Below are 27,529 nucleotides of genomic sequence, written 5' to 3'. Positions count from 1 at the left end.
GTATCTGATCGATGCTATATGAAACGAGGATATCAGATTATTTTAGCTGATGTGTATGGTTGATGTAATACTGTAATTAATGTATTGTCTGTGATTTCTCCAGATAAAAAATAAAAATGTAAACAACATATAAAATAAAAACCCGGTAAAACACAAAACTGAACAAATAAAACACATTTAATTGGAAATGACCTAATTGGCAATAGGTGGCAGTACGTTATGTTCCTGTTTCATCATCTCAGCAAGATGACAAGCAGATTTGCTCATAGGAATTCAAGCAGGCTAAATCACCCTCTCTGAAGTCTTTGCAAACGAGGTAGTGTCTTCTTGATTCTGGGAAGGCCAAGTTTTTTTGTCGTGCCATAATCATAATACGTATCATAATATTCATCAACTAAGGCTGCATGCTCTGTGCTGGGTGTGGTGTCATCGGTTGTCTCTTCATTGTTCCAGTTCTCATCAGAGGATTCATTTATGTTGTTTTCGTAGGATTCTGAAGATTCTATGTCATTGCTCACTGGAGCGGCTGGAACTGTTGGTGGGAAGTAGAGGTTAGATCCTTGAGCAGTGCTTATGATCCAACTCCGGAAAAACTGTGTGGAGCTGTAGACCCCAGGGCTCTGGGCCTGGGCACATCCCCTCCCCCAGCTTGTGACACCCACCACATAGTAAATTGAAGAGTCTGTGTCTTTACACATGAGAGGGCCTCCACTGTCTCCCTACAAAAGTAAAAGAAACAGTTGCTAGAACAAGCCATGTAAGTCAGCAAATGTGCCTAAATCATACTCGGTTGTGTGTTTTCTTATTTCTGCATTGCAACTCACATATTGTTCTCCCACTACACCTCAACCTTAACCTCTACAGAGACCTTGACATGCACTTTTATCTTTGCATCTCCAGCCTAACCCTCCTGACCTTCAGTAACTTCTGTCATACCACTGCACCGACTTACCACACAGATCTGCTAAGGCTCTCCAACCCTTTAGCAGGGGACATCTGCTACCTCAGAATTGGGGTGAGCAATGCAGCTGATTTATGGCCTACAAGACCCTCTCCTATTGCCTAATTGATACCTGTGCACCATTTTCACATTGTATCTCAACCCTGACTTGAAATACCTCCAACAAGGGGGATCACCAGCAACCTAATGGATCCCCCAGTTAAGCACCAGTAGCCTAGAACTTTCACTCTGGAGGCTAGGATGATGTGAGACACCCTATCGATTTCCAGAAAGGCCTTTCTTTCTAAGCGCATTTGTCTTCATTCTAATGAAACTGTCTTTTAAGTAGTCTTTGTAATCATTTTTTACACTGCGCTGTTCTATGTTCAAATACTGAGCCTTAGATCTCTTTCATACGTCCCTCAAAAAGATGACAATGCATCACATTACATATATACGTCATATACATAAAACTAAGACATCTTTATACAGGCTTCTAAGTGGGTCACCCTTCTCTTGCTCCTAGGTGGACTCCACAGAATTGCATTAGTACCCACCCCTCTCACTTCTAAGTGAACCCTCTTTCTTTCGCTCCTGGTTGGACTTCATTGAGTCCTCAGTGGGAAGTCCGCTCCTCACAACTGAGAGTATTCTGGAGAGTCCTGAATGGGTTTCCGACCTTAGGATTCTATGCAAACTGTATAGAGCCCTCAGTGGAATGTCACCATTGTGGATTCTCGCCTTTCTCATATGTGAACTATTCACTCCTTGGTGGACCCCATAGAGGTCTCAGTAAATTTCCTCCATTTGCTCAATAGAGATTATCACTGAGTTTCTCTTCCTCTTAGTTTCTCTTTCAACAGCATAGGCACCACATCTCAAGATTGCACCCATATACCTTGCCAAAATGTCCTAATCCAAAAAACAACCAGCTACATTTATATCAACATTCTTGCATCGGCCAAATCTTTTCTGACAGAAGTCTCACTTTACTCAATATCTTCCCTACCCTTCTTTTTCCCACCATAACTATCTCTACCCACCTTCCCCATTATCAAGTTCCTTCTGCTTACCTTATATCTGATAGAGACTTCTAGCCGCAGATTCCTTACCATAGAATTATCCCCAGATGACAGACTGGATCTGGAACTTTTTCCTGAGCAGTACCCCTGTGCACCAGTAAGTGGAGTCATTCGGCTCCATGTGACATCGGTGGCGGTGCCGTGCCAGAAGTTACATGCACGGTGCCTATATAGGTGCCACCTAGGCACTCTGACTTCAATTCTTTTCTTTCTGCGCCATGTCAGCGCAGATCCAGAGAGGGCTTTCCCCCAGTCATTTTCCAACTGACTTTTTCAGCATTTTGTTGAAGAAATGTTTAGACTTCATTGCCTGGTGTGGCAGGGATGTCCACCAGTCAGCGGTAGATGTCAGTGACGGACCCAAAGCTCGTCTGCCTCTGGTGTCTCGAGCATGACCACAATGCCAAGACTTGTTCTGATTGTCATGCCATGCACCCCAAGGCTTTGAGGGAGCGTTCCCTCAAGCTTCTTGCCCCTCAAGATGGGACACCACAACGGTCTTCATCCCTGTTAAAAGGAAGGTCCTGGGATCGGTTGTGGAGCCCCTCCAGGTCATAGCACTCAAAGTCATCTGGATGTTTGAGTGAGTCCCACAAGTATCAGAAGACTAAGAAGTTGAAGAGGTCTTTGACTTTGTCCCATCCGTTGAATTCATTTAATGATATGAGGGAGCATTGACATTCAAGGCCTGGCTCTGTGGTTGAGCCGTCTCCACTCCTCCCCAAGTTTCCCGGAGCCGGAGCGGCCCCCTCCCAACTCTGTGAATTTTATGAGGCCATGCACCTCTTATTTGGACAGCCCATCATCGCTGGAGTGCCATCATGGCCCTTGGGTTCGGAGCGGCCCTTACTGGCCTTCTGCAGGTGGGTTTTCCCTCGGAACCAGTTGGGCCCCTGGATTCAAGTGGGCACCTTGGATATTTGGACAGATCTGGATCTGCCCCGGTCGAGTCACCTCCATCTTCCCTAGAGCCAACCCCGCTGCTGATACCCTTCATCACCACTGATGCTCATCGGCCGCCCCATCCCCATTCTCCTTTCCAACTCCAACACGGAGTCGGATGGGCGTCATCCAATGCCGACTCCGGAAGCATTCCTTCATGGCTGGAACATGTGCCCTATTTCTATGGGACTGGACTTGTAGAGGACAGGGAGGGGTCACTGGATCCTTATGAATACCAGCCCCTTGATGTCACTGAGAACACATGGTGTGAGGATATCGTGGAGGCTAGCAGACTGGACATCTTCCCAGATGCTGACTTGCTCTCGCATCCTACCGGGGCTAAGGAGGAGGGAGCTTCATTTTCTATGGTGGTGAGGAGGGCGGCGGAGGTTTTGGACCTTCAGATGTCCTCTGTAGCTGCCAAGACAAATATCTTGACAGAGGTGCTTCAGTCAGAAGACACTCCTTCAGAACTGCTTCTCCCATTCAATGAAGCCCTCACAGACGTTCTGCTGGGGGCCTGCTCTAAGCCCACCACGGTGTTACAGCAAACAAATGTTGGACAGAATGCTGACAATGCAAACATTCTCCGCCAGTCAAAATATCTGGGTTAAATCCATCATTCTTTTGCCCACTAAGCCACCCCAGTTTGGACCCAGCCATATGGAAATCAGTTTTGATCCTGTGCCCCTTGGGAACAGTCCAGACCGAACTGCCAGGCCAGGTCCTCCCTTGACTGGAAACAAGCATCCTGGGACCGATTTCAGGGTATGTCACCCTTCATCAGCCAGGCTAGCTTGAATCCAGTGGCACAGTGAGCAATTAGGGTCATCCAGTGAGAGGCAGGATACACCACCACCTGCCCCACTGGAGGTAGATAACATCTGACCGCTGGGTTCTCCAGATCGTCCAAAGGGGCTACTTCCTCCCCTTGGTGACTACAAATCTACTCATGCGACTCACTTGCGACAGGCTGAGTGAAGACCACATCTCTTTACTCCGCCAGGAAGTGTTATTGTTAAAGTATTTGTAGAGCACATGGCTGCCCCAGCAACGGGGCGTCCCAGAGCTTAGATGAGCACCAAGAGAGACAACAGCACATAAGAAGATTAGGTTTGCACATTTGAGTACCTGGGGATAACTCTAAATCAAAATCTAACGTGGGGGGCACATCGGACAAAAGCAAATATGAAACTGGCCCAGAGTGCGGGAGGCATTTCGAGAATTGCGAGTAAGTCACCATATCGCCCGCTCGGCCCTGCAATCCAAATTTATAAAGTCCAGGCACGGGGGGGAGTTACCTATGGGGGAGAGTTATGGGGCCACATCCCGTCATATAACTTGCTGACCACAGAAAATAAATTCCTCAGGCAGCTGACAGCCCTTCCCCCAAGTACTCCACTCCTGCCCCTGAGACTGGACTTGGGTCTGAGGCCCATTACGGAGGAACTTGGGCTCAAACCACTTACTTTTTGGCATCGTTTTTGGAGCAGTCAAGATCTCACTATCTATAGAACCGAGCTACAGGAATTTTTATCCCTGCCCAATGCCACCAAGACGCCTTGGTTAAACTACATCAAGAGAACTTGTGAGACCCTTGGACTACCAGAATTATGGTCAGATCCGGAAAGCACAAGTAAGAGGACTCCAAGGAAAGCGCTGTGCAGAATGTACTATGATCACATGCTTCTTCGAGCTCTGGACAGCAGTCGTGAAGGAACCCTAACGTACCATTTTATTAAAACTAAAGACTCATATAACCTCGAATGCGTTTTGGATGGCATGACTCCGGTTTTAACAAGAAAGCTATTCCTGCAGTGGAGGTACGGGACCCTTCCTCTCAAATCCTTTACTAAAGTATGGTCCAGTCGGTCCACCACAGAGACATGCCCCGCATGTGACCACACAAAGGAGAACGATGTGCATGCGTTTTTTTTTTTGTCGAGCCTACTGGAAAAGTAGGAAACATTGGCTTGTCCCCCTCCTCAAAAACCTGGGATTTAGAACATTCCTACCTGCATACAGAGTTTTAAAGACTGATTTACCCCCACCAATTGTGTTCGCTATGGCAACATTTCTAACTGCAATGTGGTATGCTCGCACCCGATTGATGAGGGGGGTCGGAGACTCGTGACTAACCTTTATCCCCTGACTAACTGCACCCTTTTTCATTACTTTTAATCTTTAATGTATTTCATTAATGACATATTGTGTTCCAGATTTTTAATTGATGTGGCAAATTTTGTACATCTTTTATGATCATGTGATCGAAATAAAGATTTGGAATTGAATTGATTAGGTTTGGGAGAATAGCTATGTCTTCACCTGTCTTCAAAAGGTGAAGTGGTCAGGGATAATCTGAATGTGGATAGGGAAGGAGTTCCATTGGGCAGGAGCTAACCACCTGAAAGAGCGCGTGCCTGTTCTGGCCCTCTGTATCCACGGAATTCTGGCCAAGAGCAAGTCAGCTGAACGCAGCAAATGTGTAAGAGCATAGTGAAGGCATTGATCACTCAAGATTCTGGGGCTAGTGCCCCCCAGTATTCTATGGGTGATGCACAGCGTTTTAAAGCGCACTCACTGTTCAAGGGGAAGCCAAATAAAGTCAACAAAGAATACTGGGAACATGACAGTGTTTAGGGAGGGCAAACATAGTGCGGGCAGCTGCATTCTGCACCCACTGCAGCCTTTTTACAATAGATTTGTTAGCTCCAAAAGAAGCACATTACAATAATCTAGTCTAGTGAGGACAAATGATTGAATGATCAATTGACGAGTCTTGGAGTCAAAGAGACCCTGTATCGGTTTGAGGCCTCGCAGAGGTTTAAAACATTTCTCTGCAACTGATTTGACATGGGACTCGAAAGTGAGATCACTTTCCATCATATGCCGAGGTTTTTCACCACTGGTTTCGGGGTGGGGGGGGCTCCGAGACCAGCCGGCCACCATTCATTGCCTCAGTGATGGTGATCTCTGCCTACCAAGTGGCGGCTTTCTTGGCCAAAGGAGCCATAGAAAGGATGCCGGCATCAGAAGTAGGTTGTGGTTGTTATTCCCGATACATTCTGGTGCCCAAGGAGGACACAGGCCTTTGACTTTCCTAGACCTGAGTCCTCTCAATTTTTTCAAGTGAAAGGAAAAATTCAAGATGCTTAGGCTAGCTCAAGTACTGTCTGCCCTGGACTTGGGAAACTGGATGATATTGTTGGACTTGCAGGACACACACATCCACATTCCTGTCTGCCCACAGACATTATCTGAAGTTCAATGTAGGCTAGAAACACTTTCAGTTTGCGGTGCTCCCATTTGGCCTTACGAGCGGCCCTCAGGTGTTCACCAAGATGATGGCAGTTGTTGCAGGTCATCTGCGGAGATCGATGACTGGCTGTTGAAGGTTTGTACCAGGTAGTCGTCTCCCACCTCCAGACTACGTCACTCACCAGGGTTCTCTATTAATGTGCCAAAGTCACAGCTGGTCCTTTCCTAGACTCTCGCTTTCCTCAGAGCTGTTCTGGACACAGTGCAGTTTCCAGCTTATCCTACCGAACAATCAATCCAAGATATTAGAGTTATGATCCTATTATTCCAGCCTCTATCCTGGGTTTCAATGAGACTGAGTCTGAGGCTGCTAGACCTCATGGCCTCCTGCATTCTACTTGTGACTCATGACATTAGAATATTCAAGCTCTGCAGTAGGACCTGAAGTTCCGGTGGGCACAGCATCAGGGGAATCTCTCCGACATGGTCCAGATCTCAGAAGGCACTGTTCAAGATCTGCAGTAGTTGCTGATGAACAACGATTGGGTCAACAGCAGACTCCTCTCCCTTCCCCCATCAGATCTGACAGTAGTCACAGTTGTGTCACTCCTGGGATGGGACAGCCATCTGGTAGAGGTAGAAATCAGAGGACTCTGGTTTCTGGTAGAATCCGGACTGCTCATTAACCTCTTAGCATTGAAAGCTATGCTACCCTCCATCAAGGGAAAGCGTATGTAGGTGTTCACAGACAACAGGCCCAACAAGTGGTACTACCACAAACAGGGTGGTGTGGAATTGAGGACCCTCTGTCAAGAGGCCATACATCTCTGTACATGGCTAGAATGTCATTGCATTTCCCAGGTGGCCCAACACCTGCCGGGTTCTTTGAACACCAAAGCGGACAAACTCAGCCAAAGATCGCAAATGGCATCTCCATACAGAGGTGGTACAAGGTCTCTTTTCAGCAGTGGGGAGAGTCCTGGTTGGACCTCTTTGTCACTCTCGAAATGCACAATGTCTGTAGTTCTGCATGTTGGAGTTTCCAAGGTGGCTCTTGATCAGAGATGCTTTTTGTATTAAGTGGAGCTCCGGCCTCCTGTATGCCTTTCCGCCAATACCACTCCTGCCAGGGGGTTCTCAAGAAGATCAGCAATAACTGGCCCCAAATCATCTTTGTGGCACCTTACTGGGCTCAGAGTCTGTTATCCCGAGCTATTGAGCATGTCCATCGGTCCTCCAATCAGGCTGGCCATTAGTAAAGGTCTTCTGTTGCAACAGCAATGGAGGGGTTTTCTACACCTGAACCCGTCAGGGCTCCGCCTTCATGCATGGAGATTGGGCGGCAACAGTTGACAGCTTTTGACCTTCCGCCAAAAGTCTGTAATGTTATCTGGGCAGCTTGGCAAACCTCCACCAGAAACGGTATACGCCAGCCATTTGAAATTATTTGTGGCATGGTGTACAGCAAAACCGGTTGACTACCTTATCTGCACCCTTTTCCCATGTACTTTTGTTTATTCTTACCCTATCCCAGCAGGGCTCTGCATTGGGCACTGCTGCCAGATCAGCCTTCTCTCTTCAAATGAATCCATTGTTAATAGGTTCCTTAAAGGTCTGCAGTATTTGATTCTCCCAGCTCCAATTGATATGTCTCAGTGGGACCTTAACTTGATTCTTAAATTTATAATGTGCACTCCCTTCGAGCTGCTTCTTTCTTGCTCTGTTAGGCACCTCACCATCAAGATGGCCTTTCTGTTGGCCAAAGCATCGGCCCGGAGGATAAGTGAGATACAGGCGCTGTCTTCTCAGCCTCCCTACATCTCTTTTTTCCCAGACGAACTGGTCCTTTGGACATGAGCATCCTTCTTGCCAAAGGTAGTCACCCCTTTCCAAGTAGGCCAGTCCATCACTCTGCCTAGCTTTTATGCTCCACCTCATCCCTCTAAGGAAGAGCAGCAACTACACCAATTGGCCCTAAAAAGGTTGCTGTCGTTTTATTTTGACTGCATAAATCTGTTCTGGGTGAATGATCAACTCAATCAAAGAAAAGGAAGGCAGTGCAGAAGCAAACCATCCCCCAATGATTTACGCTCTGTATTAGGATCTGCTATGCATTGGCCAACAAGCAACCTTCGGAGGGCTTGCATGCTCATTCCACCAGAGCAAAGGCTGCGACAGCTGCACGCGGAATCCCAGTCCTGGACATCTGCTAGGCAGCGACGTAGACCTCACAGCACACGTTTACCAAGTGCGTCAGCCTGAACAGTCAGGTCCATCAGGATGAGCATTTTGCCTGTTCAGTCTTGTGGGACTTTCTGTTCTAATCAGGTTTGCAGACCCTCCTCTGGGGAGGCATTACATGGGTAGCTATTCTAAGGTAAGGAATCTGTAGCTAAAAGTCTCTATTAGATTAACAAGTTACTTACCTTATATAGCACCTTATTCGGTAGAGGTAGAGAATCTATCTAGCCGCGGATTCCTTTCTGACCCACCCAAACGTCCTGTTCTGTGAACAGATTATTAGGTACAGGACTGTTCCCTTTTCAGTGCCCAAGTTTTCCTACTCCAGTGGTCAGTGTTCTCTGTGGCTCCAACTCTGTTGCTGAAGTTTTCCAGTGGTCATAATTTCCTCCATTTGCTCAATAGAGATTATCACTGAGTTTCTCTTCCTCTTAGTTTCTCTTTCAACAGCATAGGCACCACATCTCAAGATTGCACCCATATACCTTGCCAAAATGTCCTAATCCAAAAAACAACCAGCTACATTTGGACTACCAGAATTATGGTCAGATCCGGAAAGCACAAGTAAGAGGACTCCAAGGAAAGCGCTGTGCAGAATGTACTATGATCACATGCTTCTTCGAGCTCTGGACAGCAGTCGTGAAGGAACCCTAACGTACCATTTTATTAAAACTAAAGACTCATATAACCTCGAATGCGTTTTGGATGGCATGACTCCGGTTTTAACAAGAAAGCTATTCCTGCAGTGGAGGTACGGGACCCTTCCTCTCAAATCCTTTACTAAAGTATGGTCCAGTCGGTCCACCACAGAGACATGCCCCGCATGTGACCACACAAAGGAGAACGATGTGCATGCGTTTTTTTTTTTGTCGAGCCTACTGGAAAAGTAGGAAACATTGGCTTGTCCCCCTCCTCAAAAACCTGGGATTTAGAACATTCCTACCTGCATACAGAGTTTTAAAGACTGATTTACCCCCACCAATTGTGTTCGCTATGGCAACATTTCTAACTGCAATGTGGTATGCTCGCACCCGATTGATGAGGGGGGTCGGAGACTCGTGACTAACCTTTATCCCCTGACTAACTGCACCCTTTTTCATTACTTTTAATCTTTAATGTATTTCATTAATGACATATTGTGTTCCGGATTTTTAATTGATGTGGCAAATTTTGTACATCTTTTATGATCATGTGATCGAAATAAAGATTTGGAATTGAATTGATTAGGTTTGGGAGAATAGCTATGTCTTCACCTGTCTTCAAAAGGTGAAGTGGTCAGGGATAATCTGAATGTGGATAGGGAAGGAGTTCCATTGGGCAGGAGCTAACCACCTGAAAGAGCGCGTGCCTGTTCTGGCCCTCTGTATCCACGGAATTCTGGCCAAGAGCAAGTCAGCTGAACGCAGCAAATGTGTAAGAGCATAGTGAAGGCATTGATCACTCAAGATTCTGGGGCTAGTGCCCCCCAGTATTCTATGGGTGATGCACAGCGTTTTAAAGCGCACTCACTGTTCAAGGGGAAGCCAAATAAAGTCAACAAAGAATACTGGGAACATGACAGTGTTTAGGGAGGGCAAACATAGTGCGGGCAGCTGCATTCTGCACCCACTGCAGCCTTTTTACAATAGATTTGTTAGCTCCAAAAGAAGCACATTACAATAATCTAGTCTAGTGAGGACAAATGATTGAATGATCAATTGACGAGTCTTGGAGTCAAAGAGACCCTGTATCGGTTTGAGGCCTCGCAGAGGTTTAAAACATTTCTCTGCAACTGATTTGACATGGGACTCGAAAGTGAGATCACTTTCCATCATATGCCGAGGTTTTTCACCACTGGTTTCGGGGTGGGGGGGGCTCCGAGACCAGCCGGCCACCATTCATTGCCTCAGTGATGGTGATCTCTGCCTACCAAGTGGCGGCTTTCTTGGCCAAAGGAGCCATAGAAAGGATGCCGGCATCAGAAGTAGGTTGTGGTTGTTATTCCCGATACATTCTGGTGCCCAAGGAGGACACAGGCCTTTGACTTTCCTAGACCTGAGTCCTCTCAATTTTTTCAAGTGAAAGGAAAAATTCAAGATGCTTAGGCTAGCTCAAGTACTGTCTGCCCTGGACTTGGGAAACTGGATGATATTGTTGGACTTGCAGGACACACACATCCACATTCCTGTCTGCCCACAGACATTATCTGAAGTTCACTGTAGGCTAGAAACACTTTCAGTTTGCGGTGCTCCCATTTGGCCTTACGAGCGGCCCTCAGGTGTTCACCAAGATGATGGCAGTTGTTGCAGCTCATCTGCGGAGATCGATGACTGGCTGTTGAAGGTTTGTACCAGGTAGTCGTCTCCCACCTCCAGACTACGTCACTCACCAGGGTTCTCTATTAATGTGCCAAAGTCACAGCTGGTCCTTTCCTAGACTCTCGCTTTCATCAGAGCTGTTCTGGACACAGTGCAGTTTCCAGCTTATCCTACCGAACAATCAATCCAAGATATTAGAGTTATGATCCTATTATTCCAGCCTCTATCCTGGGTTTCAATGAGACTGAGTCTGAGGCTGCTAGACCTCATGGCCTCCTGCATTCTACTTGTGACTCATGACATTAGAATATTCAAGCTCTGCAGTAGGACCTGAAGTTCCGGTGGGCACAGCATCAGGGGAATCTCTCCGACATGGTCCAGATCTCAGAAGGCACTGTTCAAGATCTGCAGTAGTTGCTGATGAACAACGATTGGGTCAACAGCAGACTCCTCTCCCTTCCCCCATCAGATCTGACAGTAGTCACAGTTGTGTCACTCCTGGGATGGGACAGCCATCTGGTAGAGGTAGAAATCAGAGGACTCTGGTTTCTGGTAGAATCCGGACTGCTCATTAACCTCTTAGCATTGAAAGCTATGCTACCCTCCATCAAGGGAAAGCGTATGTAGGTGTTCACAGACAACAGGCCCAACAAGTGGTACTACCACAAACAGGGTGGTGTGGAATTGAGGACCCTCTGTCAAGAGGCCATACATCTCTGTACATGGCTAGAATGTCATTGCATTTCCCAGGTGGCCCAACACCTGCCGGGTTCTTTGAACACCAAAGCGGACAAACTCAGCCAAAGATCGCAAATGGCATCTCCATACAGAGGTGGTACAAGGTCTCTTTTCAGCAGTGGGGAGAGTCCTGGTTGGACCTCTTTGTCACTCTCGAAATGCACAATGTCTGTAGTTCTGCATGTTGGAGTTTCCAAGGTGGCTCTTGATCAGAGATGCTTTTTGTATTAAGTGGAGCTCCGGCCTCCTGTATGCCTTTCCGCCAATACCACTCCTGCCAGGGGGTTCTCAAGAAGATCAGCAATAACTGGCCCCAAATCATCTTTGTGGCACCTTACTGGGCTCAGAGTCTGTTATCCCGAGCTATTGAGCATGTCCATCGGTCCTCCAATCAGGCTGGCCATTAGTAAAGGTCTTCTGTTGCAACAGCAATGGAGGGGTTTTCTACACCTGAACCCGTCAGGGCTCCGCCTTCATGCATGGAGATTGGGCGGCAACAGTTGACAGCTTTTGACCTTCCGCCAAAAGTCTGTAATGTTATCTGGGCAGCTTGGCAAACCTCCACCAGAAACGGTATACGCCAGCCATTTGAAATTATTTGTGGCATGGTGTACAGCAAAACCGGTTGACTACCTTATCTGCACCCTTTTCCCATGTACTTTTGTTTATTCTTACCCTATCCCAGCAGGGCTCTGCATTGGGCACTGCTGCCAGATCAGCCTTCTCTCTTCAAATGAATCCATTGTTAATAGGTTCCTTAAAGGTCTGCAGTATTTGATTCTCCCAGCTCCAATTGATATGTCTCAGTGGGACCTTAACTTGATTCTTAAATTTATAATGTGCACTCCCTTCGAGCTGCTTCTTTCTTGCTCTGTTAGGCACCTCACCATCAAGATGGCCTTTCTGTTGGCCAAAGCATCGGCCCGGAGGATAAGTGAGATACAGGCGCTGTCTTCTCAGCCTCCCTACATCTCTTTTTTCCCAGACGAACTGGTCCTTTGGACATGAGCATCCTTCTTGCCAAAGGTAGTCACCCCTTTCCAAGTAGGCCAGTCCATCACTCTGCCTAGCTTTTATGCTCCACCTCATCCCTCTAAGGAAGAGCAGCAACTACACCAATTGGCCCTAAAAAGGTTGCTGTCGTTTTATTTTGACTGCATAAATCTGTTCTGGGTGAATGATCAACTCAATCAAAGAAAAGGAAGGCAGTGCAGAAGCAAACCATCCCCCAATGATTTACGCTCTGTATTAGGATCTGCTATGCATTGGCCAACAAGCAACCTTCGGAGGGCTTGCATGCTCATTCCACCAGAGCAAAGGCTGCGACAGCTGCACGCGGAATCCCAGTCCTGGACATCTGCTAGGCAGCGACGTAGACCTCACAGCACACGTTTACCAAGTGCGTCAGCCTGAACAGTCAGGTCCATCAGGATGAGCATTTTGCCTGTTCAGTCTTGTGGGACTTTCTGTTCTAATCAGGTTTGCAGACCCTCCTCTGGGGAGGCATTACATGGGTAGCTATTCTAAGGTAAGGAATCTGTAGCTAAAAGTCTCTATTAGATTAACAAGTTACTTACCTTATATAGCACCTTATTCGGTAGAGGTAGAGAATCTATCTAGCCGCGGATTCCTTTCTGACCCACCCAAACGTCCTGTTCTGTGAACAGATTATTAGGTACAGGACTGTTCCCTTTTCAGTGCCCAAGTTTTCCTACTCCAGTGGTCAGTGTTCTCTGTGGCTCCAACTCTGTTGCTGAAGTTTTCCAGTGGTCATAAGACAGCTTTCTGCCCTCCTAGGGAGACGTGTGAATGACTGCCAGGAATGAGAACAATAGAGGCCTGTCATTGGAAGAGGTGTCACTGCTTCCTTGCAAGAAGCCACACAGGGTGTGATCCCAAAAAGCAAGCTTCAATAGGGAATCTACCTTTGAAGTGTGGCAAATGGTAGACACTCAAATGAGAGGAGCTGGTTTTTTTGTTCAGGTAAATGGGTTGGCGTTGAGGACAGAGAAGAGAGACCAGTAGCCCTCAGGTTGCCACAGCTTTGGAGTGGGTTAGGAAGCTCTGCACACTGAGAGAAGTGTTCTGCTATCTTGGGAGGGGATACTCTGGGATATTTAAATGCCATGGCCAGCCAAATGGACGTGACTCCGCACTCGATGTGTCCTTTGTTGTAATCAATTTATGAGCTATTTCAATGGTGTAGCTGGTGCTGCATGTGGATCCCCTACTGAGCCCCAGGGGTAAATTGAACTGATACTGATGCGCGTTTCTTGTGCCCCAAGATTCGCAACCACATGAGCACTCTAATTCCTATAATAGGTTGATGCTGTTTTTGCGTACAGGTTTGAATAAAGTTTTCAATAAAGTTTTATACAAATCTTTGAATGGTCAATTCATTTATTTTTCATGAAATTTTCATTCATTCTCCAGTATTTCATCGTGATTCAAATCATAATGATATTCCTGTAAGTACGTGAGGTTTTCAACATGCCCGATGCATTTCGAGCTCATAGCTCTTCCTCAGGGGACTGTTACTCTGAATACCTTCGGATTCATTCATGTAACGATTCGGCATTCATTCCTCTCGTTTCTGTCTACTCGCTACGGCGTGCGGCGCTCTGTCCGTCCGCGTCTCTGTGACCCGCTGGTGTGCCGGTCACGTGGTGTGCACACCACGTGACCGGCACACCAGCGGGTCACAGAGACGCGGACGGACAGAGCGCCGCACGCCGTAGCGAGTAGACAGAAACGAGAGGAATGAATGCCGAATCGTTACATGAATGAATCCGAAGGTATTCAGAGTATTCAGAGTAACAGTCCCCTAAGGAAGAGCTATGAGCTCGAAATGCATCGGGCATGTTGAAAACCTCACGTACTTACAGGAATATCATGATGATTTGAATCACGATGAAATACTGGAGAATGAATGAAAAATTCATGAAAAATAAATGAATTGACCATTCAAAGATTTGTATAAAACTTTATTGGAAACTTTATTCAAACCTGTACGCGAAAACAGCATCAACCTATTATAGGAATTAGAGTGCTCATGTGGTTGCAAATCTTGGGGCCCAAGAAACGCGCATCAGTATCAGTTATATTTAAATGCCACACATTGCAGGAAGTCATTATCAGGCAGAAAATGTCCTAGACGTCTATTGGGTAGTAAGTTCTGCATTCCCAAATGGCACTTTCTGAATATAAACATGGCACTCCTGGCACTGAGACCTCAGATCACATTTGGACTGTAGAGAGGACTGTAGAAAGACTGGCCTGCTGTTCCATGGACTTGGCAAGAGAGGCTTTACCAACCGCTGGATGCATTTGCTGATTTTGGGGCTAGCAAAAAGAGGACTTCACAGAACATCAGCCCCTGTGGTCAAAGTCACCCCCAACTGGCCCGTGGACCAAGGACTAGCCCTAAGAAACGCCCCCATCAACCGCACAGCATCCTACAGTATTTTCAGCATCCTGTATCCCTTACATCAAGGCCACTCCACTGAAGTCTTTGTTGGTTTGCCCATAGAGCCTGTAATTGAATTTGGGCTTGAGACTATCTTGGTGACAAGCTAACTGTCCTACAACTTACTGGCCCCCTTGACCTCTCTCTGCTGGAGTTGGTCACCCACAGCAGGCCAGAATAGCCAAATGCAACTTTATAAAAATGTTACAGTTTCCAAACTTTCTACTTCCCATTGAATGTTGGGATTCTGCGTACAAAGCAGTAATTTTTGATTTACATACAAATCTATATCTCTGTAACCCTCTGGTCGATTGTATTCGTTTTGGTGTCTAAAAGTTCATAAAAATAATAAGATCTATTTTTATAAATTGGTGTTGGATTTCTTTCTAAATGCTGTATACTTTGTGTAAACCTGCCTGCTCGAAGACACAGCTACGCAGGGTTGAGCTAAGTTTTAACATATAAGCCTGACTTGACCCAAGTCGATATCGTGAGTGTATTCAACGGTGAGATAGACCACCCCAACCATATAATGCACCACTTTCCTCACAAACACACAACAAGATTTTTTAACTGAGTCCAGTGAGAGTACAGAACCCATAAAACAGCCACAGGGAAAGCCAAAGTAGCCCAGATGTTAAATGTCTTACTGAACAATTTTTCAAAATCACCTCTAAGTTCTGTAATCTGGATTGCACCTTAACCTGCACCAACTCCTCTCTGGATCAAATTTGAAACACTTTGTCTTGACCACCTTCCTTTGCCAGCCACACTAAATCTGCTTCCTTTATCAGGCAACCACACTTTGTTTATGAGTTGGCTTCCATAAAGTAAACTATAGACCTAACCAAAACTTTCAGGGTTACCAGCTCCTCAGCTGACCTGTGCCCCTTAAAATGGAGAGTTTCTCAATGACATTAAATGTCCCTCATTATCAAAAAGTGAGGTCTGGTTGTTCAGACTTAGTATGCTGCAGATCTATACTTAATTGGCTGTTTCTGGGTAACCTTTTTGGAAAATCAATTTGTCTGCACATCTCTGACTTTCTTGAATAAACAAGCCTCCAGGCAGACTGAATTTCAAACTGCGCTCAATCTATTTTAGTTGCAATCTAGTATTACATCTAAAACACTGTTCACTGTAACATAGTGAACGCCCTCCTCCCTATTGACCTCTTATCAGTCTTCAACTCTGTTGACTACCAACTTGTCCACTGACTAAGCATCACAAGAATCTAGGATTCAGCCCTACATTGGACTAATTAGCAGAGACCATGAGCCGTGTAACATATATTAGAACATTGGAATGTGGAGCGCTCCATTCAATACAATGGAGTGCTCCGTGCTTCTACGGGCCTGTAAAGGCCAGGAGAGCAACATTCCAATGTTCTTTGCACAAAGGCCTCTTGGAGCCTGAGGGGATTTCAATCCCCTCGGATCCTGAAGCCTTTGTTTAATTTGTTAGAACATTCTGTCCTCTAGTGGCAGAATGTTCTAATAGCCTTATAGCCCTTCGTACCTGGGCTATACCAGCAATTAAAGTCCCGCTCCCTTTAACGCTGGAGCAGGCCTTTAATGGCCGGGGGCTATAAGGCTATTGTAAGCACAGGGTGAGCTATGTAAAGAGTCTCTGCAACAGTTTTTGTCTGACTCTGTTAAGAAGTTGAAGAGCAGGATCAGCACTATTTTATCACCTGAGAAGTAGTAAGTGGTTCTTTAAAGTAATGTGCTGCTTTTGGCAGGAAATGTAGCAGCATTTTTTGACCTATGTAAAGTAAACAACAGAACAGAGTACAATAACATAAATAAAGCAACATAACTACACATTTAAAACATAACAAAGCACAGCACAACAAAATAGTCAAAACAGAAAGCCACCGAATAACAGCAGTGCAATATAACATCACATCGCAATACAGCACAAAAACACAGCATCATAGAAAAATACAACAGAAAATATCATCGCCGCAAAAAAATAACACACAACAAATATGCACAACTGTTCTTGTCACGTGTTGCCACCTCCAGAATTCTGTTTTCATAATATGGTGGAAACGATGTTTAACAAAGCAATCCCTGACTTACCACTAAGAAGGTGAAATAGCACCAGTGAAAAAAATGCTTTGTGATGCGCCTCTCAGTCTTAAATTAGTGCTTGCAGGCATCATCTGTGATATGGCCCTCAGGCATGGCGGCCTGGCTTCCAGTAATCTTGTCTGTGAGAAACACATACCTGGCAACTGTCCACTCCGCCCTTCTCATAGCCAGCACACAGGTTGTATTTGCCAACGGCTCCACTATACCACTGAGAGCTGTTACAGCGGCTTACTGGGATCATGTCCACCTTTGCCTCCTGCAGGATATCAGCTGGCTCATTTGCTGCAGAGAAAAATGAAATAAACACAGCTTTTAACAAATGCCACTTTAACTTGGCTCTAATTTGTCTGGGCTTGATTTAGATTCGGTGGACGGGTACTCTGTCACAAAAGTGATCATTATCAGGCCCGCTGTATTAGAAGGCCTTTGGATATAATGCACTTGTAGGACGCTGGACAGGATATCCCTCATGTTTGCAATAGAGTACTCATCTGCCAAACTCTAAACAGGCCCACTATGTTGTAGCTGTATTTGAAGCCAGGAGATTAACTTTTCTGCTGGAGCAGAGAAAGAATTAAGATGAAACGGCTGTGCCTTTTGCTCTCTAGTGAATAATGCAGCTATGTTTATGAGTGAACTAGAAAATGAAAACAATAGCACTGTGCACGCCACAGAGTAAATCATCTTTTAGTCACCTCCATATGTACAAAACCAATGTCCTGAGATCTTAGGCAAAGACTGAGGAAGACTTAAATCAATTTCCTAAACTGCAGATGATTATTACTGCTTCCTAATTGCCCAGGGGTGTAGTTCTAGATGACAAAAACGGTTTTCCTCCCATTGTTGTTGAGTGTTTAGGGAACAGGGAGAAGATGGCCTGGTGTGGAGAAGTTTAAAGCTATTGGGGGATTTCCAATGCTTATTGGAGTCTGCTGCAATAAACATTGATTGGATCTCATACCACCCACAGACACTCTATGACCAAAAGCTTCTGCAGACTCTGTAACATTTGCTGAGGTGCCACTATGAATCATTTGCAAAGCAGCAAACATTCTCAATGGGACACTTAACATGGGTCGTCCTACTTTCTATCTAGAAACGGCTAAACGTCCAAGGAAAAACAAGAGGAGACATTGCGAAAATAAAAATGCTAGTTCATGTTATTTTAAGTAATTCGAGGAGCATTTCATACAATTAAATTTACAGTGGTAGATTATCTATCACTTTCATTGAGTGGTTTTGTACATTTTGGCATGTCCACAGACAGCCAAATGAAAAGGGAGAAATTTACATAAATAGTGTTCTCTTCTGGATCTAATGTGTATATTTATTGTACACTTAGCATACTTGGCCTTTGGTTCTTTATCACTACTCCATAAAGAATTTCAAGCAAGTTATTTAATTGAAATAAATAGGCCTTCTATGGTTCCATCAAATTTGCCTTCTGCATCAAAGAATGCTGTCTCAGTTGGGGAATATGGTAGGGAATATAAAAGTAAAAAAAACAGAGTCACAATATTGTGATCAGCATATCGAGGGACAAGATATCGATGTGGAGTTAGGTATTGGTAATCTAAACAAACATACTTTTAGGAATTTTGTCCCTTGATATTCTGGTTAAAATATGGTGAGGTGACCCTTGGATATTCTGTCTTCGATATTCCCAACTCGCACCTCAATTTGCTTCATTATTTTGGTTTGTCAAAGCTTCTCACAATTTCTTTTGATTCCAAACAATCTTGTTACTTCAAGTTCCTCATCCTCACTCTGGGATATTATTGCATGAGGTGTGAGTCTTCAGGCTATGTGGCCTTCGGGCTTCAATCAAATCCCGTTTTTCAATTAAATAAAGTGGCATGAAGGCTCTTATTTCTCCTAAAGATTGATTCTAAACTGGCTTATGTGTGCATGTTTTATTGCTCACACAGTGTTCTCTTCATATAAGAACATTTTATTTAGAAGTCTACTGCCAATACAAATCTTTTCTGAAGTTGCCACCTAAGCCACGTAACACAGTCCCTTGACTCCCTTGCTGTTCTGGTGAATTTTTCTAGCATTAAGCAGGCACCAGTGACCAGTAGGGTATTCCATGGAACATTTGCTGGGGCAAAGTACCAGCAGGCATTACAGTAGAATCCATCACAGCAAATGCAGCATTAGTGACAACCACGATACAGTGTTTTCAGGAACCCCAAGACGTTTTTAAGGACAAATTCAGGGGTTATAATTCCAGTGTTGATTTAGGTGTAACTTCAGGTCCATACATAGGACCTTATTTCCGGTGCACAGACAGAATATCAAGTTTAAAATGTCGACAAAAACAAATATCGAGTTTTAAGTATCGTGAAACAGAAATATTGACAGGAAGAATATCATGGTCAAGAATATCGACTTGCATATAAGAAATATCATTTTTGTAAATATCGAAGTTGATAATATACATTTTCTTTAAAATATCAATGTTTTAATTAGTGGTATGTATTTTAGTATGTATTTTTAAAGTATGTGATCTATTTTTTTGTATAAGAATTTGTTTTTTAAAATATGTGTTATATTTTTAGTAGTTACTAATTTTATCTTAAATAAATTTTGACTTTTTAAGTTCTGTAGCAGGTTGTGAGATTATAAGGGAATAGGGTGGGAAGTAATTTAATTATAATAAATTAATGAATATTTTTTATGTTTTCTAATTTATTTAAATTGAGATTTTATAGTGTTAATTGTGGTAAATAATGTATTATTTATTAATTAGCCGATAATTATTATTAATTAATTGTCAATTATGTTAATCGTGTCATTTTTTAGGAGCAGTTAGTGGGTTTTTAGGGGAATAGGGTGGGAAGTAATTTAATTATAATCAATATATAATTTTTTAAATTTATTATTACCTATTTAATTTATATTTTATAGTGTTAATTGTGGGAATTATTTTATTAATAAGTATTTATTAATTGGTTCATTATTATTAATTAATTAATTTGTCAATAAATATGTTAATTGTGTCATTGTTTTAGAAGTGGGTGGTGGGGTTTACAGGAGAATAGGGTGGGAAGTAATATATTTATAATTAATGTTAATTAATTAATAAAAATATGGCAATTGTGTAATTAATTTTTGATGTAAGTTGTGGGGTTTATAGTGGTAAAGGGTAAGAAGTAAATTCTTTTAAATTAATTAATAATTTGTTGTCAATTGATATGAATTTATTAATGTAAAATGAGTTATGGAAATGGTGTAATGATGTTTCGGTGTGGGCTGTGGTATTTATTGGGGTAGAGGTTGGAAAGTAATTTATGTTCAATTAAGTAATTAGTTGATTATTATTATTAATTTATCAATTGATAAATATGTATGGTGTTTATTGTTATTTTGTGTGTGTCTTTTGGTTTTATAGGGGTAACGTTTGGGGAGTAAATTAATTTGTATTTGTTTAAATTTGTTTAATTGATAATTAAGTATGTTAATTAGAGAGGTACATTTTTTTTTAATTTAGATGTGGGTTGTGAATTGTGTGGTGTTAAAGGGTAAGAAGTACAAAGTATTATATTTATGTAATAATGTTTTGGTTCTGAAAATGTAATATTAAAAAATAGTTTTTTGTTTTTAAATTATTTTTGAATTTTTCAAAATAATCTTTCTAGGTATTTGTTAGATCTCTTTAACATTCTAATCTGTTTATATCTTTTGTAATATTTAAAACTTTTATATATGTTTTTTTTGTATTTAAAAATATTTTGTGTTTGTTTGTTTTTAATTTCGAAATGACTCCAGTGGAAATATTAATATTTACCCCTCAGCTATCCAACACTTTCCATACTGTTGCACAAACTGCAGTGAGAATAGTCATTTTTACCCCTCTGCTATTCAACACTTTCCCTACTGTTGCACTCACTGGAGTGGGAATAGTATTTTTGACCCCTCCCCCATTCAACACTTTCCCTACTGTTGCACCCACTGGAGTGGGATGAGTCATTTTTACCCATCCGCTATCGAACACTTTCCCTATTGTTGCACCCACTTGAGTGGTAATAGTAATTTTTACCTCACCGCTATCCAACACTTTCCCTACTGTTGCACTCAATGGAGTGCAAAATCTAATTTGAAAGACTATTAAATATTTTAATGTTTTAATTTATAATATAATATTTTTATTCGATTTTATCTTATAAGTGTATTTAAATATATATTTATTTGTAATTTTGTATATATTTATAAAATTATAAAAGAAATAAAAATTACTATTTTATAAATTGTTTTAAAGGATATATATATATTTTATATATGTATGTTTAAATATTTTTTAAATTAAATTACTTTTATTATATTTGTTAAAATGTAAATTAAATCTAAATCATTTAAAGTTAATTTTATTATGTAATATATTTAGCATTATTTTCCATTTAAATAAAATATAAATATTTTGTACATCTATATTTTTTACATCGATATTTTTGTTCAGATATTTTTGTACTTACAATTTTAAATATAGGATGTCGATATTTTTTACCGATATTTTTGCATCGATATTTGTGAATGGGGATATTTTGGGCATCGATATTCTATCAGTGAACCCTTATTTACAGATGAGTGGTATTGATTTATGACAGAGTGATAACTCCTCTGTTGGATAATTCTGAGTCATTGTCAAATGTAGATTTTCGTCAGCCCTGGTGGTCAGAAAATCTGATTTTTATTAAAGACGTGGAGGCTAATATTATTGCCTTCTCCTTTAATGCCTCTACAAACAGCAGCCCTTTAACCCCTTCAGTGCTAATGACAAGGGTAACTCGTCATGGAGTTTCCATTGATTTCAATGGAAATTTAGTGTAAATCATGAGCATGCCTTAGCATCCAAGTGGTTAAGAAGATAAGAACATGGAGCACACCACAGTTCCAACACTTTAAAACAGTAGAACCCCCAATCCTCATCCTTCTTTTTGCATTCTGCATTAACTATCTAAAACACCAGTCCATTTTTCATTAAAAAAAATAGTAAGTTCACAGTAAAAACTCCAACTTCAGAAAACTCATAAAATGCTCCAGGGCAAATACTGTGCTTCTTCAACAATAGCAGCAACCTCTGTAGCTTCTCCTCTTCTTTACAGCTTCTTGGACTCTAACATAAACAACACTATTACATTTGGGCTGGGACCCTAGGAGGGATAATATTACCCTCTGTGTTTTTAATAAAATCCAGATTTTCTGACCACCAGGGCTGATGAAAATCTACATTTTATGGCAAGACCTGGGGATAACATTAAGGCAAGTTTTAAGCTTCCTCGACAAACAAGTAGCCACAGTTTCCACAGGTTTAAAAAGAAATTTCAGAAAAACTGCAACATTCAACCAATCCGCACACTGTAAAATATCTTGTAATGCCCCTTCAAGCACAAAGGCTTTCGATACAGATGCACCTCTCACATAATGTGCCCTAAACATGCTTACAGGGGTGTAACACAGGCCCCTGCAGCCCCGCGGTAAGGGGGGCCTCACCCTCCAGGGGGCCCCGTCAGCACCGCACTTCTGCTGGGGAGCCAGAGGGGGCCCCTTCACGTACCCTGCAGGGGGCCCCCTCAAGGTTCGTTACGCCACTGTATGCTTACATCCACATCAGAAGTCCTCCACGCCCTTTTTTACCCCACAAGCAAGAGTAGGTGAAGACACTGCTTTAAATGGATTTTTAATGAAATAAGCAGCTACTTCTCAGAATCACCTCTTAAAAAAACGGCCTCTTCTCATACTCCTTTACCCCACATACCACACACAAATTCACTGGTTCGTCAAAAAATTAATAGAATAAGAATTAGTCTTAGTCCTCTTGCTCAAATAAAAAAACTCCCTCTAAATAAAAAATTCTACTTGCATATCCAAAGCCCTTATGTCTGAAACTCTTCTAAAAGAAACCAAACACAACATGCAAGACATGCCCTGCTGCAATAGCCGACCTATACGCATTAATTCGGTATGACAAATCCTTTTCAAACAATTCTGTCAAATATTTCACTATCTCTACTAGATTTGCTGAAATGGGGCCAAATTCCCTCTCCATACACCAGCAAACCCATTGCTGCCATGTAAATATATTCATTTTTCTAGTTCCCAGAGCCCAGAGCCCTGAGTCCTAAATAAGATTCAAAGCTTCCGATGAAAGTCCTGGTACATGCCATTCACATGTGAAATTTTCCATGCCACTAGACTTAACTGACCTGTATTCACCAACTGGTGTCTCTCTCCCGATGGACCCAGAAGAATGTCCTGAAAACACTGGAAGCAAAATCGGTAGCTCCACAGACAACCCCAGTATCGCTGGATACTAGATCTGTGACCTCCAAAGAGGTGTCACTAACACTAAAGTCTCTTTCTGTTTGCCTAACAATTCTGTCACCCAAATAGTCATTGAAAAAGGAGGAAAAGCATAAAGTTTAAGACCCCGCCAAATCAGATGAAGTGCATCCGACCCCACTTACTCGGGATCAGGACGCTAACTGAAACATTTTGGTAGCAGAGCATTGAACCTGTTCGCAAATACATTTCCCTGGTATGGCCCTCTGAGTAACATTAATCTCGGAAACAGCTGCCAGACCAGAATCCAATTACTGGAATCCCTGTAATGTCTTGAACACTAGTCCGCCTCCACATTGCTCAACCCTGGAATATCCTCCACTTGTACTACAATCTTCTGATGAAGATAATAATCCCAGAAAACATTTGCCAGGTCTGCAATATTCTTTGACTACGGATCCCCCAACTGATTCACATACCTTATCGCAGAGACATTGTCCAATTTCAACAAGACCGAGCCTATTGCTTTGTTCTTTGTGAAACTCTTTATCGAGAAGGACCCTGCCAACAAACCTAGACAATTTATATGAAGCCTGCTCTCCTCTTCTGACCAAACTCCACTTATTGTGACTGAACCACAGCTTATCCCTAATCTTCCAGACTTGCATCTTATTCTATAACTATCTTGAGGCACTCCCCAAAAATAGCTGTTCCATTCCATCCCTCCATAATCCTTAACCACCAATCCTGTTCCTCTTTCCCCTCTATGAGTACAATCTCCTCTGAATAGTTTAGACCATTCCTTAAATGCTTGGCTTTTTATTTCTGGCAAGCTCGATAGTTCAAACATCCTGAGAAAATAGCATGCATTGTTTAAGATAGCATATCTATAACTCTTGCTCACACCACTAAAGACATCCTCTTGAAAACCAATACCTTGGGGATCACTTTCCTTAGTCTCTTTAACTTTTTGTTCAGACATGACTTCTTTCTGTTCACCACAAATCCTAGATCCTCTAGAAACCCTATTGCCAAATGTGTGAACTCCGCCATTTACATCCTGTTCTGATCCATCAACAAAATATCATTCACATAAATATTTAGCCTTATTCAATCTTCCGGTAGTGGAGGATATGGTCATCAAACCGGACTCCTCCTCCGGATTCCTTTTATGTGTTATCATCTATAGGCCTCCTCAATATATGCCTTCATTCCCTCTCGCATTCAGTGAACAAATGGCCAATTTAGCTATGAATTACACTAATATTCTCCTCATAGGGGATCTGAACTGCTGGCTCTTGGCGGGCCGCATGCAGCCGAATTATCTGATCTACTTTCTAATCTTAATTTTATACAGCACATCTCCTCTCCTACTCATATTAAAGGACATACACTGGACCAAATCTGGTCCATGAATTTGACATTAGCGAAACTCACTATCTCACCATGCATCTGGTCAGATCACTATTTAATAAATTGTACAGTCACTGTTCCCTCATATCTCAAGACCGCCACGGTTACGGGTGGCATGATAAGGAAATGGAGGGCTATCGACAAACAGAGTTTCCTCTGCACCCTAGCCAACTCAGCTCCCACTCTTGATTCTGATATTAACGTTATGGAGGATAACATCTCCTTTTGGTTACTCGTCGCAAGTAACATACATGCCCCCCTCACAAGCTGACGCTCAGAAATGGTTTTCCGATGAGTTAAAAAATGTAAAACTAGTACTCCGTCAGAAGGAGAGGAGATGGAGACTACGCTATTCCTCCAAGGACAAAACCCAGTATCTAAAGGCTCGTAAAGAGTATAAAAAGGCTATCACAGCAGCCAAGGCCGCGCACTTCTCCACCAGAATTCTGAGTTCACACAATAGGTCAAAGTAAATCTTTATGATTGTTAATGATCTCTGCCATGCTGAGAGAATCACCCCCAAACAGGCTCCCTACCAAGATCTATGTAATTCCTTGAATGATTACTTTATGTATAAAAAGCCAGCATCCCCACGGTCAGGCATATGGTGCTCCCAGACAGGCCAATTACGAATTCAGCCATCATAGACGATTTTCCTGCCTTTAGCCACCAGATTTTCTCAGACTTGCTGGCCCGAGTCAAATCAGGCTCCCCAAGAGATTGCTGCCCTCCTTACATCTTAAAGGAGATTTTCTCCGCCCTGCCACACACGGCGATACCCTTCCTTAATGAATCCCTGACGCAGGGACAGGTACCCAGTGCGTTCAAGAATGCTATAGCAGTTCCTCTTTTAAAATAACAAGGAGCAGAACCCATGAACCTCTCAAACTACGGCCCTATTTCTTTGCTCCCGTTCTTGGCCAAGATATTGGAGGCCCATGTCGCCAACTGTCTGTCAGTCAGGCCGGCATTCAGGGCTCTGCTCTTAAGTGGATAAAATCCTTCCTCGAGGGCCGTACGCAAGCAGTGCGCCTTGCCCCTTTCACTGCTCCATACATGCAAACCATGTGTGGAGTCCCTCAAGGCTCCTCGTTGTCCCCCCATCTGTTCAACCTGTATCTCTTGCCTCTGATCCATTCCTTACGAAATAGGAAGGTAACCTTTTTTAATTATGCGGACAACCTTCAGCTGGTGTTCATCATCGATAATGCCTCTGATTCAATCCAGGAATTTCAAGCCACTATGCTTCATATCCAGTGTTGGATGAATCTTAACCATCTTAAACTTAATCCGGGGAAGACCGAATTAGTACTGGGTGGGAAGGCCCAGACCCTTGGGGTCCTCACTATTGGCCGTCCGACTTAGGACCTCCCTCTATCCTGTCCCGGTCGGTAAAAAGCCTAGGAGTCTAGATCAACTCCGATCTCTCACTCAGAGACCAGGTGGGGGGCAGTGGTTTCCACTTGCTTTTTCCAGTTACGCAAAATTAGGAAGATCGCTCACTTGCTCACCCACGCCGCCCTTCTATAAGTGGTGATCGCCTTGGTACTCTCCCATCTTGACTTCTCAAACTCACTCTACCTCGGTCTACCACTATCCTTACTTAAACGTCTCCAGATGGTGCAGAACCAAGCTGCGAGACTCATCTACAAACTACCAAAATGGCTATCTTCTAGACCACTGCTAGTAAAACTCCATTGGCTCCCTGTCACTCAGCGTGCCACCTTCAACTCAAGACAGGGTGCCTTATTTTTAAGGCCCTCCATGGCAAGAGTCCCAAATTTATAAACTGTCTCAAGACATGCTCCGTCCCGTAACCTGCGTTCAGCGCATCTCCAGCTGCTAACCATCCCCACCTGCAAGCTCAAATGGCAGGCAGGATGCAGGTTTTCTTATCTGGGTCCTAAATTCTGGAACTCACTACCGTTAGGGATACGGTCTTGCAACAATCTCCTAGAGTTCAGAAAAATGCTCAAGACATGGCTGTTCGAGCAAGCTCATGTGTAATCTGCGGCTGCATTGATATGGTCCGAGTTAAGGGCCAAGAAACCCTCCGGTGTACGCGCGCTATATACATTTTATTAACATAACATAACATTCTCCTCTCTATGAGATAAGCTGCCTACAGTCGAAGGACCTTTGGAAAGTAGCAAGGGGCTGCTGACAAACTGAATGGGAGACAAACAAGTTCCACCTCTTCCCACCCCATCTGAAATGCAGATATTTCTGATGGGGCTCCCAAACCGGAATAGTCAGATACCCGTCTCTCAAATCTAGTACAGTCAACCAATCCCTGTCTGCAAAATCTCCATTACTAAGGGGCCCATTACAATGGCGGACTATGTCCGCCCGCCAACGTAGCGGTAACGTAATGATAAACGGGACCGACCGCCGGAGGTGCGGTGGTCCCGCTGTGCCCATTAGGATGCACCCACCACAATGTTCAAAATGCATGTTGTGCATTGGCATGCGCAACGTGACAGGCACCTTGTGAATGCCAATGTAGGGGGGTACCAACACCCTCCAGGGGACCCAACACGGCCCCAAAGTAAACTCTGCATGCCTTTCCATGGAAAAGCATTCCACCACACACATCATAATATGGATGGCTATGCCTGCAAGGCACCGCTACCATATTATGGGCCTTTTCTGCCTGGCAGGCAATCAGGACGATTGCCTGCCGGCAACAACGCGGTACCCCCGCCATACTAATGTGGGGGGGGGGGGTAAATGGCTATCAGGACGGGTGTTTTGGCAGGCAGATCGCCACCGCC

At 43.5% G+C, this 27,529-nt stretch overlaps 1 protein-coding gene across 1 annotated transcript in view; it reads right to left on the bottom strand.

The window, feature by feature from the left end:
• Positions 1 to 287: 287 nt before the first annotated feature.
• The window catches only part of ACR (acrosin), a 135,922-nt gene continuing 108,680 nt past the window's right edge, over positions 288 to 27,529 (bottom strand). Inside the window, exons 4-5 of the mRNA XM_078648936.1 lie at positions 17,197 to 17,342; positions 288 to 719 (exon numbers count right to left, since the gene is read on the bottom strand). Coding sequence (XP_078505062.1) covers positions 288 to 719; positions 17,197 to 17,342 — 578 coding nt within the window. The remainder of the gene's footprint in view (positions 720 to 17,196; positions 17,343 to 27,529) is intronic.

This window comes from Lissotriton helveticus, chromosome 1_1 (assembly GCF_964261635.1).
Source record: "Lissotriton helveticus chromosome 1_1, aLisHel1.1, whole genome shotgun sequence".
Classification (NCBI taxonomy): domain Eukaryota; kingdom Metazoa; phylum Chordata; class Amphibia; order Caudata; family Salamandridae; genus Lissotriton; species Lissotriton helveticus.
This window is presented reverse-complemented; position numbering and strand designations above follow the sequence as displayed.